This window comes from Mandrillus leucophaeus, unplaced genomic scaffold, assembly GCF_000951045.1.
Source record: "Mandrillus leucophaeus isolate KB7577 unplaced genomic scaffold, Mleu.le_1.0 Scaffold731, whole genome shotgun sequence".
NCBI classification, from domain to species: Eukaryota; Metazoa; Chordata; class Mammalia; order Primates; family Cercopithecidae; genus Mandrillus; species Mandrillus leucophaeus.
This window is the reverse complement of record NW_012107931.1, coordinates 147,273-160,419: the sequence shown is the minus strand read 5'-3', so window position 1 is coordinate 160,419 and position 13,147 is coordinate 147,273. Positions and strand designations below refer to the sequence as shown.

Here is a 13,147-nt window from a genome sequence, read left to right as displayed (position 1 = left end):
CTCACAGTGCTGGTATGGGCTGGAGTTTGGTGCCTGTCCTGTCTGTGAATGGTTACCCTCCTTCTGTAACTTACAGTAAGCTTAACCCCTGGCTGGGCAGGGAGTGATCAGCCAAACAAATTTTTAATGTCATCTATGAAAATTACCAAAGTTGACAAGTCCTTAGGATTCTAAAATCTCTAACTCCTTGGAAAATTTCATTTCCAGTATGCATACTAACCTCTGTTTTTGATAGAGGTCTAGATCCAATATAGTACAAGTAAATTACAGTCCTGTTCCAACTCTTTTATCCTCATTCTGCACACTGCTGGCTTAATTACCATCTAGATCCTGAGTAGTGAATACTGAGAATTCAACAATGTCAGAGACTTACTGCAAGTTTACCAGAGTGATGGCTAGTGACAGGAAGTCAGGGACCACCAGTGCACCACTCTATCCCCAGTGCCTGGCGAGGTCCCTGCATGCTGCATACACTAAGAAAATACATAATGACCGAGTAACAGGGTATTTAAATGTACAAGATCTTAGCACCTCTCCAGAAGTGAATCGTGCATGTGGTGAGGGGTTCCCTCTACAATACTACAATATCTTTAGTGTCGCTAAGTTCCATGCAATGGATATTTTAAAAAATTTGATGACCTAATCTTTCTTAGAAATGTAGATGTTGGGCTGGGCACGGTGGCTCATGCCTGTAGTCTAAGCACTTTGGGAGGCTGAGGCAGGCAGATCACCTGAGGTCAGGAATTTGAGGCCAGTTTGGCCAACATGGTGAAACCCTGTCTCTACTAAAAATACAAAATTAGCAGGGCATGGTGGTACACGCCTGTAGTCCCAGATACTTGGGAGGCTGAGGCGGAAGAATTGCTTGAACCCAGGAGGCGGAGGTTGCAGTGAGTTGAGATTACACCATCGCACTCCAGCCTGGGCAACAAGAGCAAAACTCCATGTCAAAAAAAAAAAAAGTAGATCTTTAGAAAAGAAACATAGATGAATGAAATAAATTTTACATTGTTACATTGTACAACAGAATGTGACAACCATCAAATGTATTTAAAGTAATATTATTAATATAGCTATGCATCTGTGTAGTCTATGAAAATGTGTAGGCAGTACTTTCAAATTGACGTGTCCTTTGTATATTTCAATTAATTTTAACCATACTCCTTAGCTGCACTCTTTCTCTTTCTAATATTTTTGAAGTGATTTATTATATCAGCAATTGATTACACCCAAGAGCCAAGTCTTTCTTCAATCCTGTGGTATGCCTTTTCCTTGTTTTTTTATATGTATTTTTAATTGACAAAAAAGGAGAGTATATATTTATGAGGCACAATGTGATGTTTTGATATATGTTTGCATTGTGGAATGATTAAATCAAGCTAACTGACATATCTATCATCTCCCCTACTTGTAATCTTTTTGTGATGACAACATTTAAAACCTACTCTTTTAGCAATTTTGAAACAGATAATATATTATCATTAACTATAGTCACCATGGTGTGCAACAGATCACCAGAACCTGTTCCTCCGGTCTCACTGACACTTTGTACCCTTTGACCAGTGTCTCTCCTTTCCCAGTCGGTCCCCCGCACAGCCTCCAGTAACCACCATTCCACTCTCTGCTTCCACGAGTTCAGCTGGTTTCACTAAACTCCTTAGCTTCCCTCTTGGAACAGATGCATCAAATGGAGCATCCATCTGTAAACAAAGTCCTCTCCCAGAATAGCCGGGCAATTGTCTTTGATGAAGTCAAGAAAAGCGGGAGCATCTCTTCTCATCCCCTGGAGTGCTCCCTCCACCCCAACCCAGTAGCATCAACTAAGCCCAAAACAGAAGAGAGCCTGCTTTTGTTATTGTATTTTTAGCAAAGACTCTCTCATTCAGCAATAACCAAAAATAAAGTGGAAGAGCCCATGGAGTGCAGAGCCAGAAGACAAAGCACCAACGACGCCAACGACGCCGCCTTCCGTAAGCAGTGGGAAGCGAGGGAAGGGCCTTCTTCTCACCTCCTGTGGAGTAGGCCGCACGAAGCACCGTCACTGACACGTTGTCAGAGCTTCTCTGCCCGGCCGTATCCATCACTGTCAGCTGGAAGGTGTAGGTTCCCTCCTGTAGGTGGGACAGCTTCAGGGTTCCTGATTGAGGCACCTGCCACACAGATGCGACACATGACATTGAGCAGCAGTCCTGAGCTCCGAGTCCAACACCATCCTTGACCGAAAGTCCATGTCCTCAGAGCAGCCCCGGGACCTGCCTCTGCACTCCAGCCTGAGGCTGCTGAACTACATCACATGCTGCTGGCAGCTGGCCCACCTTGAACTCATCAGTTCTAGTTTATTTAGGTGGCCAAGACCTTGACTGACACAATCCCTTCTCTTGTCTGCAGCAGTTGCTGCTCCAAACCTGCACCTCATCCCCAGCCTCACGCTCAGGATCCAGGCCCTTCCATCTCAGCAGGGGGCCTCATCAGCTTCAGGGAGAAAATCAGGACCATGACTAGGGCTCCACCACCCACCTCTTCCTGGGGCCCTACCTGTACCCACTGTCATCTCCTTCTGAGAGCTGGCAGGGAGTAGCTATCCCTCCTGTGTTCCAGGCCAACCCCTCCTTCTAGTCCTTGCCCTCTTTCTTGCTAGGACTTCTAGAACACTGACACATAGACTCACTTCTCTTTCAAATGGCTCTGCTATTACAATGCCCAAGTGTCTCTCATCTTAAGAAACAAACAAACAAAACAACAAATAAAAAAATTCCCTGAGCTCCAAGGGCTCGCCAATCACAGCCCCGCTTCCTTCCCATCTCCACTTGGCTCACTGAAAGGGCTCACTGAAAGGCCTCGCTGTGCCGCGCTTGCCGTTTCTGTTGGTTCACTTCCCATTTAGTCTTCGCCCACCTGGTGGAGCTGCTTTCCTCACCGTCCCCCTGAAACAGTGCTGGCAAAAGTCACTCACTGACCTAGCAAAAGCCATCTAGGTGTCAAGACCAGCAATACTGGTTTTTAAAACTCCATGCATGGTTGGGCGCAGTGGCTCACGCCTGTAATCCCAGCACTTTGGGAGGCCGAGGCGGGCGGACAATGAGGTCAGGAGATGGAGACAATCCTGGCCAACATGGTGAAACCCCATCTCTACTAAAAATACAAAAATCAGCTGGGCATGGTGGCGTGTGCCTGCAGTCCCAGGTACTCGGAAGGCTGAGGCAGGAGAATCACTTGAAAACCTGGGAGACGGAGGTTGTAGTGCGCCAAGATCACCCACTGCACTCCAGCCTGGTGACAGAGTGAGACTCCTTCTCCCAAAAAAAAAAAAAAAAAATTCATGTTTAGCTGGCCTTTTTACTGTATCTGGCCACGCTGGCCACTTTGGCTATTTGAAAACCCCTGCTTCCTTGGCCTCCTTTTCTATCCAAGCTCCCCCACTCATTCCTTGCAGAGGCCCTCCTGGGCTTCAGTTCTGATCACTTCCTAACCCAGGGCTCCATGCTTGCCCTCTGCTCTCCCAACATTCACAGGCAGCTTGCTGAGCACGCTGGAGCAACAGCTTCTAAGGCTCAGCTCTGTGGTAGGATTTTGCTGGACATTCAGCCAAAAGACTGTTTCTTCAGCTTTCCTAATGATTCTATTACCCATTTAATATTCTACTTAAAAAAATTCATTTCTGCTTAAATGAACTAGTCTGGATAGTGTCCTCTGCCGAATGCTGACCATTCGACATTCTATTACATTGATGCATTAATAATGGACTTTTGAAATTACAGAGGATTGCACTATTATAAGAACCATCTGCTTGTTTTTAATTAGGGAATCCTAGAATGTGGACTGACTTAGGCTTAGAGGATTTGTCAACACTACATTTACACACCCACAGGATGCTTCACAATCATTTAGAGGTGATATAATGAGATACTGTGGTTGTCGTATTTTATGCCACTTTAGCTAAGGTATGGATTTCCAGGTCCCAGCCTCAGAGAGTCAGAGTCAGTGGGTTGGTCAGGAGAGCGGGACCCAGGATTCTACACTTACCCAGCCCACCCAGGTGACCCATGATCCTCACTGAAAGAGACACTAGTGCGTGGTTAAGAGCACAGAAGCCGGTGTCCAATAGACATGGGTTTGAATGCCAGCCCTACCCTGTACCAGCTGGGTGATGATGTACTTAATGTCTCTAAACCTCAGTTTTTTTTTTTCATTTGTAAAATGGAAATAATAATAGTACCTACCTGATGAGGATCAAATAAGGTAACTCATGTAAAAGAGCTGGGCCTGGCCCATAGTAAACGCTTAAATATATCCATTGTCTCCACTGGTTGATTCTTATCTCTAACTGAGCAACATTACACAATGACTCTTTACAGATAAAGAAATGATTCCCATGAAGTGATTTTCATTCACTGAGACAGTGACAGAATTGAGACCTCGAGTTGTAAAACAGTCTACACCGGCCTACAAGCTGTCTATCACTTTCCCTGCAAAAGCCTTACTCTGGAGGGCTGGCAACGATGGCCACCTGCCCTTTGTTGTTTATTTCAAAGAGATGTTAAGCAGTGCTCACTGCCATGCTGTTACATTACCTTCAGACTCAACCACACTGATAGAATGCCAAACGGGTCATTTATGTGAGTGCTAAAATACTAAGGGCAGCAGAGAGCACTCTAATGACAATAAGAGAATTTTCAAAGAGCCTGGAGTGGGTCACTGATGCTAGGAATCAGAACCCACTGAAATAAAAGTGGAAGTCAGTCTGAGACTCAGGACAAGACCGGATAAGGTCTTATTCTGATCGGATAAGACTTGGGGCTCAGGTCTTATCTGTCGGATAAGACCAGATCTTATCCGGTCAGATAAGATCAGAGAATCAGATAAATAAGACTGAAAACAAGACTAGAACTCTGGTTTGAGACCTCAAGATTGCATTTAATGATCCCTCTTTCATATCTCACCTCCAATCCCTCGGGAAATCCCACGGGGTCTGCCTTAAAAACACATCCAGAATTTGACCATGTATCACCCTGTCCACGGGTACCACCTTGCTCTGACCCCACCCTGTCTCTTGCCTGGGTCACTGCAGTGGCCAGGAGGCCTGAGCTCTGGTAGGACCAGAGCCTGGTGTCTCCTTTTTTTCTGGAAACTTTCCCTCCCACCTCCATCTGCAGTGAGAGGAGGGTCAGTTATGGCCTCTTCCTATGGGCACCAGGCTGAACCAAGGTGAGACAAAGACAGGGTAAGGTGCAGGTGGTGAAGCTCAGAGCTGCCTAAGTGGAGGGGTGGGCGGGTATGTGGCAGGCTCTGGCTCTCTTTAAGTCTGGCTCAGAACCAGGCAGACCTTGCTGGTGGGCAGCAGTACAATAGCTTACGCCCTCATTTACTGTCTCTTGGGACTGAGGAACACAAGGGAGCATGGCTGCAAATGACAGGCATGCTGGAGAATGTCTAGGTGAGGCCCTGCAGCCTTCAGTCAAGTAAGGTGATACAAGAAAGCTGCTCTGTCCCAGCTGCTCAGCCTGAAAGCAGACAGGAAGCCCTGAGACTGCCAGGGACCAGCAAGTGCTGGCCCCCCGCCATGGTATGTGAGTGGAGGAGTGGGCTGCAGGATTGATTCAGAGCAGAGATTTAGAAGGTGAGTGTGACAGGGGAACGCCGAGTCACGACCAGATTCTGAGCATGGCCATCGGAGTGGAGACAAAGTTAACAGAGATTTTAAAAAACACCAAGGGGCCGGGTACGGTGGCTCACGTCTGTAATCCCACCACTTTGGGAGGCTGAGGTGGGTGGATCAGTTGAGGCCAGGAGTTCGAGACCGGCCTGGCCAACATAGTGAAACCCCATCTTTACTAACAATACAAAAATTAGCCAAGTGGTACGTGCCTGTAATCCCAGCTACTTGGGAGGCTGAGGCATGAGAAACTCTTGAACCCAGGAGGTGGAGGTTGCAGTGAGCCGAGATTGCACCACTGCACTCCAGCCTGGGCGACAGAGCGAGACCCTATCTCAAAATAAAATAAAATAAAATATAAACTAAAAAAACCAAGGAAGCACTGAGGCCAGGGAGCTGGATGTGCCATCCATGAGGCTGCTGGCATCACCCTGTGCCAGAGCTCCCTGCAAAAGTCAGTGAGTCACTGAGCTTCTGGGCACCAAAACTCAGAGTGCCAATGTCAGACTAAAACTCTGCAGGCCTGCAGTTCACTAGGAAGCCTCTTGTCAACACTGGGGCTGAAAGGACAGAGCATCCCTGGGTCGGGGCCATCCCCACACCTGGCCTTGGCATGCTTCCCCACTGCCTGCCCAGGCACTGCCTGTCTGATGCAGCAACACTGGGTCCAGATGCAGATTATGATAATCACCTCAGCCTCCTGAGCACACTCCAATTTAGATCTATCCAGATTAAGTGTCCCTTCTCTGGCTCCTTTCATTCCTTTAGCTAACGAGAGCTGTCTCTCTTTGCATTCGGTTATTTAGAAGATGTAGAACTGTCACATGGATGCTTTCCCTTTAAGGGCCCAGGTGACCCTTCTATACATTTTCTCCCATTAAGATGACATTGGAGAGAGGGTTTAAAGTGTTTCACAGATATGTTCCAAGTTTCAGGATAAAAAACTACCTACATATGTACACACAACATATCCAATTTGTAACTTGGAAACAGACATGATCATAAAACCAGGAGCTTCTAATCTTTGCTCAAGATCCCTGTTCAACAGTAACAGCCTTTGGTGGTTGGCTTCTGGCCAAATCAATGAATGACTCAGCCTGTTTTCTGACTCAACCCCATCTTCCTAGCTAGGAATTTAGTGGCTAGGAATACACATTTGGGCTTCTCATATATGTATAGACTAAATTACACACACACACGCATGCACACACACACACATTGTATATACTTGGTTACAAAAACTTAGTAGTACCTATTTAAAAAAATTATGTACAGCAGGTAGGCCAGGATGCAGTAAGTTTTAATTTAATAATGAAGTTGTTGGTTTAAATAATGTCCATCCTTTAGCAAGCTTCCTTACGTGTGGTTTTCTGAAGTCACTGCTGTAGACTGAATGGCTGAGTGCCCTCCCAAGGTCACATGTTCAAACCTAATGCCCAGTGTGATGGCATTTGGAGATACATGCTCATGAATGAAGGGCATGTTAGTGCCCTTATAAAAGAGGCCCCGTATTATTAAAAAGTAAAAAACAAAACAAAAACCACTAGATGCTGGTGGAATGCTTACACAGTGCTGGTGGGAGTGCAAATTAGTTCACCCATTGTGGAAAGCGGTGTACTGTGAAAAGTGGTGTGACAATTCCTCAAAGAACTAAAACAGAACTATCATTTGACCCAGCAATCCCATTACTAGGTATATACCCCCAAAAATACAAACTGTTCTACTGTAAAGACACATGCACGCATATGTTCACTGCAGTGCTATTCACAATAGCAAAGATATGGAATCAACCTAAATGCCCATCAATGGTAGACTGGATAAGGAATACGTGGTACATATACATCATGGAATACTATGCAGCCATAAAAACCAACAAGATCATGTCCTTTGCAGGAACACGGATGGAACTGGAGGTCCTCATTCTCAGCAAACTAACGCAAGAACAGAAAACCAAATACCACATGTTCTCACTTATAAGTGGGAGCTAAATGAGAACACACAGACAGAGAAAGCAGGACAGCAGAACGCTGGGACCTACTTGAGGGTGGAGGATGGAAGGAGGTAGAGGTTTAGAGAAAAAGAAAACCGTTGGGTAATATGCTTAATACCCAGGTAAGGATATAATCTGTACACCAAGCCATTAAGTCATAAGTTTATCTATATAACAAACCTGCATATGTACCCCTTAACCTAAAATAAAAGTTAAAATACATTTAAATATAAAATAAAAGAGACCCCAGAGGGCTGCCTTGCCTCTTCTGCCTTATGAGGACACAGTGAGAAGATGGCTGGTCATAAACTAGGAAATGGGTCCTCACTAGACACCAAATCTGATTGTATCTTGATTTTGGACTTCCCAGCATCCAGAAGTGAAAGAAATTCATTTCTGCTCTTTAGAAGCCACTGAGTTACAGTGTTTTATTACAGCAGACCAAATGGACTAAGATAATCATTTAGTTAGAAACTTTTAAGCAACTGATGAATGTAAGTCAACGTACTGATTTATGAATTCCAAATCTCCTTGAATGTCCTACTTTGTATCATGTTCCCAAATGTCATATTTTACATTCTGACTTCAGATTTAAATGTATTATGTATAATATTCATGAAAGTCAGTGTCATTTAATGGGCTGCCTGAAAAATATGTGTCATCTTGCATTTTGATGTATTGTAAATATTCAGTTAAGTGGATGTAAGGGCAGAAAATATATAACTTTAAATCCAGTGGATAGCCTCTTGGTTCTGACCAATCATCTATTCTGTCTTCACAAATGAAAAACACAGATCAGGTGCTGTGGCTCATGCTTGTAATTTCAGCACTTGGGGAGGCCAAGGAGGGAGGACTGCTTGAGCCCAGGAGTTTGAGATCAGCCGGGGCAGCATAGTGAGACCTCATCTCTACAAAAAGTTAAAAAAAAAAATTAGCCATGACTATAGTCTCAGCTATTCAGGAGGCCGAGGTGAGAGGACTGCTTGAGGCTACAGTGAGCTCTGATCGTGCCACTGCACTTCAGCCTGGGCAACAGAGTGAGACTCTGTCAATGAATGAATGAATGAATAACGAATGAATGAGATAAGTCAGGAACATGAGCTTTCCTGTATGCTTAGTGTCTAGTACAGTACTGGACACATACCAGATGCTTAAAAATTCGCTATTAATTGTTTCATAACTAATCTGACAGCATAATTCCTTGCAGGTTGAATACCTGTCTGGGTCACTTGGACATGCAAAGATGGGCCCTAGAGCCTGATCTTAAAGTATTGCAAGACAAAGGGAGTGATCACTACTCTGCCTGAGGAGAACAAGGATGAGGAGCCCATGCAGATGATGGAGAGCAGGGGAGATGAGAGGAGGGATGAATGGCTCAAGAAGAGGAGGAGGTGGGCGCTCAGGGGAGAGCCCAATGAATGGATGCTCCTGGGTGCTAGGGACAGTCAAGGGACTTAGAAACAAAGGTATCCAACATCAGGTTTTAACTTAACTGTTCTGCTGTGTGACTGCCCTCCCTCCATTCCCAACAACTTTCAAACTTAGCCCCATTTTGCAGCTTGAGGGCGGAGTGCATCAGTGTTCCAGTCAGCAGGAAGTCATTCTCAGAGAAAAAGGAATTTGATTTGAGAGGCCCAATTCTCCTGGCAGAAATGTTGGGGTGTGAAATCAGGCTGCTCAAGTTAAAGGGGTCACAGGTATAGCTCCTGAAGGTTAATTACTGTTAAAGGAAAATTCTCAAAATGGTAAAGCTATGACTCTCACACAAATATAGCATGAATATTTTTCAAAGACATTAGTTAAAGAGGGAATCAATAAGGTGTTCAACTGATTTCAAGAATCTGAAGACTACATATATACAGTCAATCATGAATGCGAAAAAGAAGTTGCTAGGAGATGCAAAACTGAAATGGGTTTGCTAATCAGTACTGAAATGAATCTATTAATAGATTGGTATCTACATGTACTAAAATGTCATGTTTGAAATCTTATTTTCTCCTATATACCAATTATTTTCTCCTATATACCAATTACCCCTATATACCAATTTTTTTTTTTTTTTGCATTTCTATGGACAAGAATCATTTGGTTACTATCAGTTTTCTGCAACTTATAGATGTTAACCCTGAAGGATCCACTAACCAACCCCAGCATTCCATTGAAAGGTACTTGGTAATCTTTTGCCCACCTCAAAGTCTTCCACAGTGTTTCCTGACAGTCTTCATCCACCAAATGGGGATGTGCCTACAAGTGAGGGTGTCCCAGTGGACTACAGAGCTCTCTAAGCTTCCTGGCACTCAGTGGGTGCTCAACCCATGGGGGTTTTGATTGTGATGAAGTCTCAGCAGGATGAGTGTTAACTCTGGGGGACATTCATGAATGTATATCATTCTAAGACAGTCACAAATTGGTAACAGATGTTTCCCCTAGTGTAGGCTCTGTCATTTAGATGATGGCTTCATAACTTGAGGTCTACCTGCGTCGCTGTTATACACATGCTTGGAAAAATGCAGCACGAACCTATTGTGTGATGTAGCTACTAACATGGTTCATGTAATGAAGCTCATTAATAGAAGCAGAGGCAATATCTGGATCACAGGAGGTAATGGATGAGTCAGAAAACCAAAGTTTAAATATGGGGTTCAATTAGGGGTATTAGATGTTAAGAAGGGTATGGATTAATATGAGAAAATCCAGACAAGGCAGGATAGTGGTGGGCCTGAAAATCAATTCATATGAGGAACATCTGACAAATCATGGGGTGCTGAGTTCTGAGAACAGCATACCAAGTGGTGATGTTCTTTTTTTTTTTCCAAAGACCTCCAAAACTTTTACGCAGGATAAAAAGATGAGTTCAGTGTTTCTCCAAAGGGAAGACCCAGCACCAATGCACAGAAGGAAGGGGAGGCGCAGCCTGCTTGCCCAATACAGTGATGAGCAATGTCATGGACATGGTGTGAAGTAGTGAGCTTCTGCCCTTGGAAAAGTCAGGCAGACGGTAGATGAGCCTTGGAAGAGGTGTGGTGGAAGACGCTCTTGTTTGGAGGAGAGGCTGGGAAGGATGCTGGATGTATTAGTCCATTCTCACACTGCTATAAAGAACTGTCCAAGACTGGGTAATTTACAAAGGAAAGAGGTTTAATTGACTCACAGTTCCGCATGGCTGGGGAGGCCTCAGGAAACTTACTAGAACAGTCCTGGCAGAAGGCGAAGGGGAAGCAAGGCACCTTCTTCACAAGATGGCAGGAGAAATTACCAAACACTTATAAAACCAGCAGATCTCGTGAGAACTCACTCACTATCATGAGAACAGCATGGGGGAGACCACCCCCATGATTCGATAACCTCCACCTGGTCTCTCCCGTGACAGATGGAGATTATGGGGATTACAATGCAAGATGAGATTTTTGGGTGGGGACAAAGGCAAACCATACTGGACAAGGGTGAGTCCAATTCTAACACAATATAGTCGGGGAGTAAAATCACTCTTACTTAAATCAGTGGTGAGGGACTTCCTGATTTGTTTTTGTTTTGGTTCCAGTAGAATATAAATCAGTGCCTCCTTACCTCACCCTCTTTCTCCACTTTCCCTAACTGAAGTGGTTTGGATGCCGCTTATCTGCCTAAGTCAGGAAGTGCTTATTTGCCTAAGCCAGGAATTCACCCTGACAGGGTGAATAAAAAGCCGCTTGTCTCACCACTCAAGACTTCCTGAGCATAGGCAGCCACCGGGCACATGGCTGATTTCCATCGGTGGCGATCCCAGGAGCCCCGGGCAGGAGCACCGCATGCTGGCCTCCCTCCCTCAGAGGCCTGGTGCACCCCAGCAGACCTCGCTGCCAGGTAAGCTGTTTACTTTCTGGCTCACGTGAAGGATAAGTTCATCCTATTGTTATTGTCCTCTTTAGACTCTTTTGTAGTTTTCAAATTTTCTACCTGGATCTTGAGCTAAGAAAAAGAAATAGAACTTTAAAAAAGTAATCTGAGTCATTAAAACAAAGTATGAGTCTTTTTCCTTGAAGTGTCTTTGTCCTCTAGACAAGTCACAAACAGCAGCAAGGAGGGTAGGCTCCAAGACAAATGATCGAGACTGCTGCTCACTCAGCAGAAAAGCACACTGAGATAATAAACCATTTTGGCACAATCCGTTTTACACATTCTCCATTTTATGCCTTCTGCTAGCGTACAGACATTTAGGGAGCATGAAGTGGCAGGACATTACGAAAGACCACTTCACTGAAATACCCGTTTTTGTTAGCAGTGACAACATGCGTTACCTTCATGTCCACTGACGGGTCCCCCTGCAGCAGCGCCCACTCATACTGGACGATGGCGTGGTCATCTGTGCTCTCGCGGCCGTCTAGAACCACCCCGTCTGTGGGCAGATGCAGAACCACATCCTGCCCAGCCTTGCTAAGTGGAGGCGCATCCTTTTCTAAGAAAGAAAATAAATAATTCATAAAAGATGATTTCTTATTTTTTCTAATTTATGAAGAGAGGTATCTTGTTTGCTGAATAGATATGATGCAGCAAAGAACTGCTAAGAGAATGCATATTAAATGGAAATTGTTTTTCTATTTATTTTAAGACTGTGGAATTTCGCTATAATATGCGCAGGAGAGGCTATGTGGAGTGCTGGCTGGTAGCAATTTTGGGGACAAGGCAGCATACTAGGTCCCACCAATGTGTAAATATGGAGAAGCAGTTTTATTTTCTAGAGTGGATTTTTCACTTAATTTTAAAATCACTTAAGTTCAAAGTACTATTAAAAAATTTATTTTAAAAGATTATTATTTTGAGATGGAGTTTTGCTCTTATCCCCTAGGCTGGAGCGCAATGGCGCGACCTCGGCTCACTGCAGCCTCTGCCTCCCGGGTCCAAGCGGTTCTCCTGCCTCAAGTAGCTGGGATTACAAGTGTGTGCCGCCACATCCTGCTAATTATTTTTTGTATTTTTAGTACAGACAGGGTTTTGCCATGTTGACCAGGCTGGTCTCGAACTCCTGGCCTCAGGTGATCCAACTGCCTCGGCCTCTCAAAGTGCTGGGATTACCGGCATGAGCTACTGCGCCTGGCCTTGAAAAGTTTATTAAAACAAACCTGAAAAACACCAAATTCACCTCTAATATGGATTTTCTTTTTTTCTTATCCTTAAGTTTTAAAAATAGGAGTGATATAAAGTATTCAATGAATGGAAAATATATTAAGTTTGAAAAGTTAAGGCAGATTCTTAGAGCCATACAAAATAAAGCCTGCATCGAAATTCTCTGGAATCCAATTTTGCATCTAGGAAAATTGAAGAAGTCCACCGCTTCTAATACCTAATTTATTTTTTATTTATTTATTTATTTTGAGACAGAGTCTCACTCTGTCGCCCAGGTTGGAGTGCAGTGACGTTATCTCCGCTCATTGCAAGCTCTGCCTCCTGGGTTCACACCATTCTCCTGCCTCAGCCTCCCAAGTAGCTGGGATTACAGGCACCTGCCACCATGCCCGGCTAATTTT

The 13,147-nt window shown here is 44.5% G+C and overlaps 1 protein-coding gene across 1 annotated transcript in view; it reads right to left on the bottom strand.

Moving 5' to 3' along the window:
* The window catches only part of LRP11 (low density lipoprotein receptor-related protein 11), a 46,146-nt gene that overhangs the window by 27,345 nt on the left and 5,654 nt on the right, over nt 1–13,147 (bottom strand). Inside the window, exons 2-3 of the mRNA XM_011965649.1 lie at nt 11,921–12,078; nt 2,009–2,150 (exon numbers count right to left, since the gene is read on the bottom strand). Of these exons, the coding sequence (XP_011821039.1) occupies nt 2,009–2,150; nt 11,921–12,078 (300 nt within the window). The remainder of the gene's footprint in view (nt 1–2,008; nt 2,151–11,920; nt 12,079–13,147) is intronic.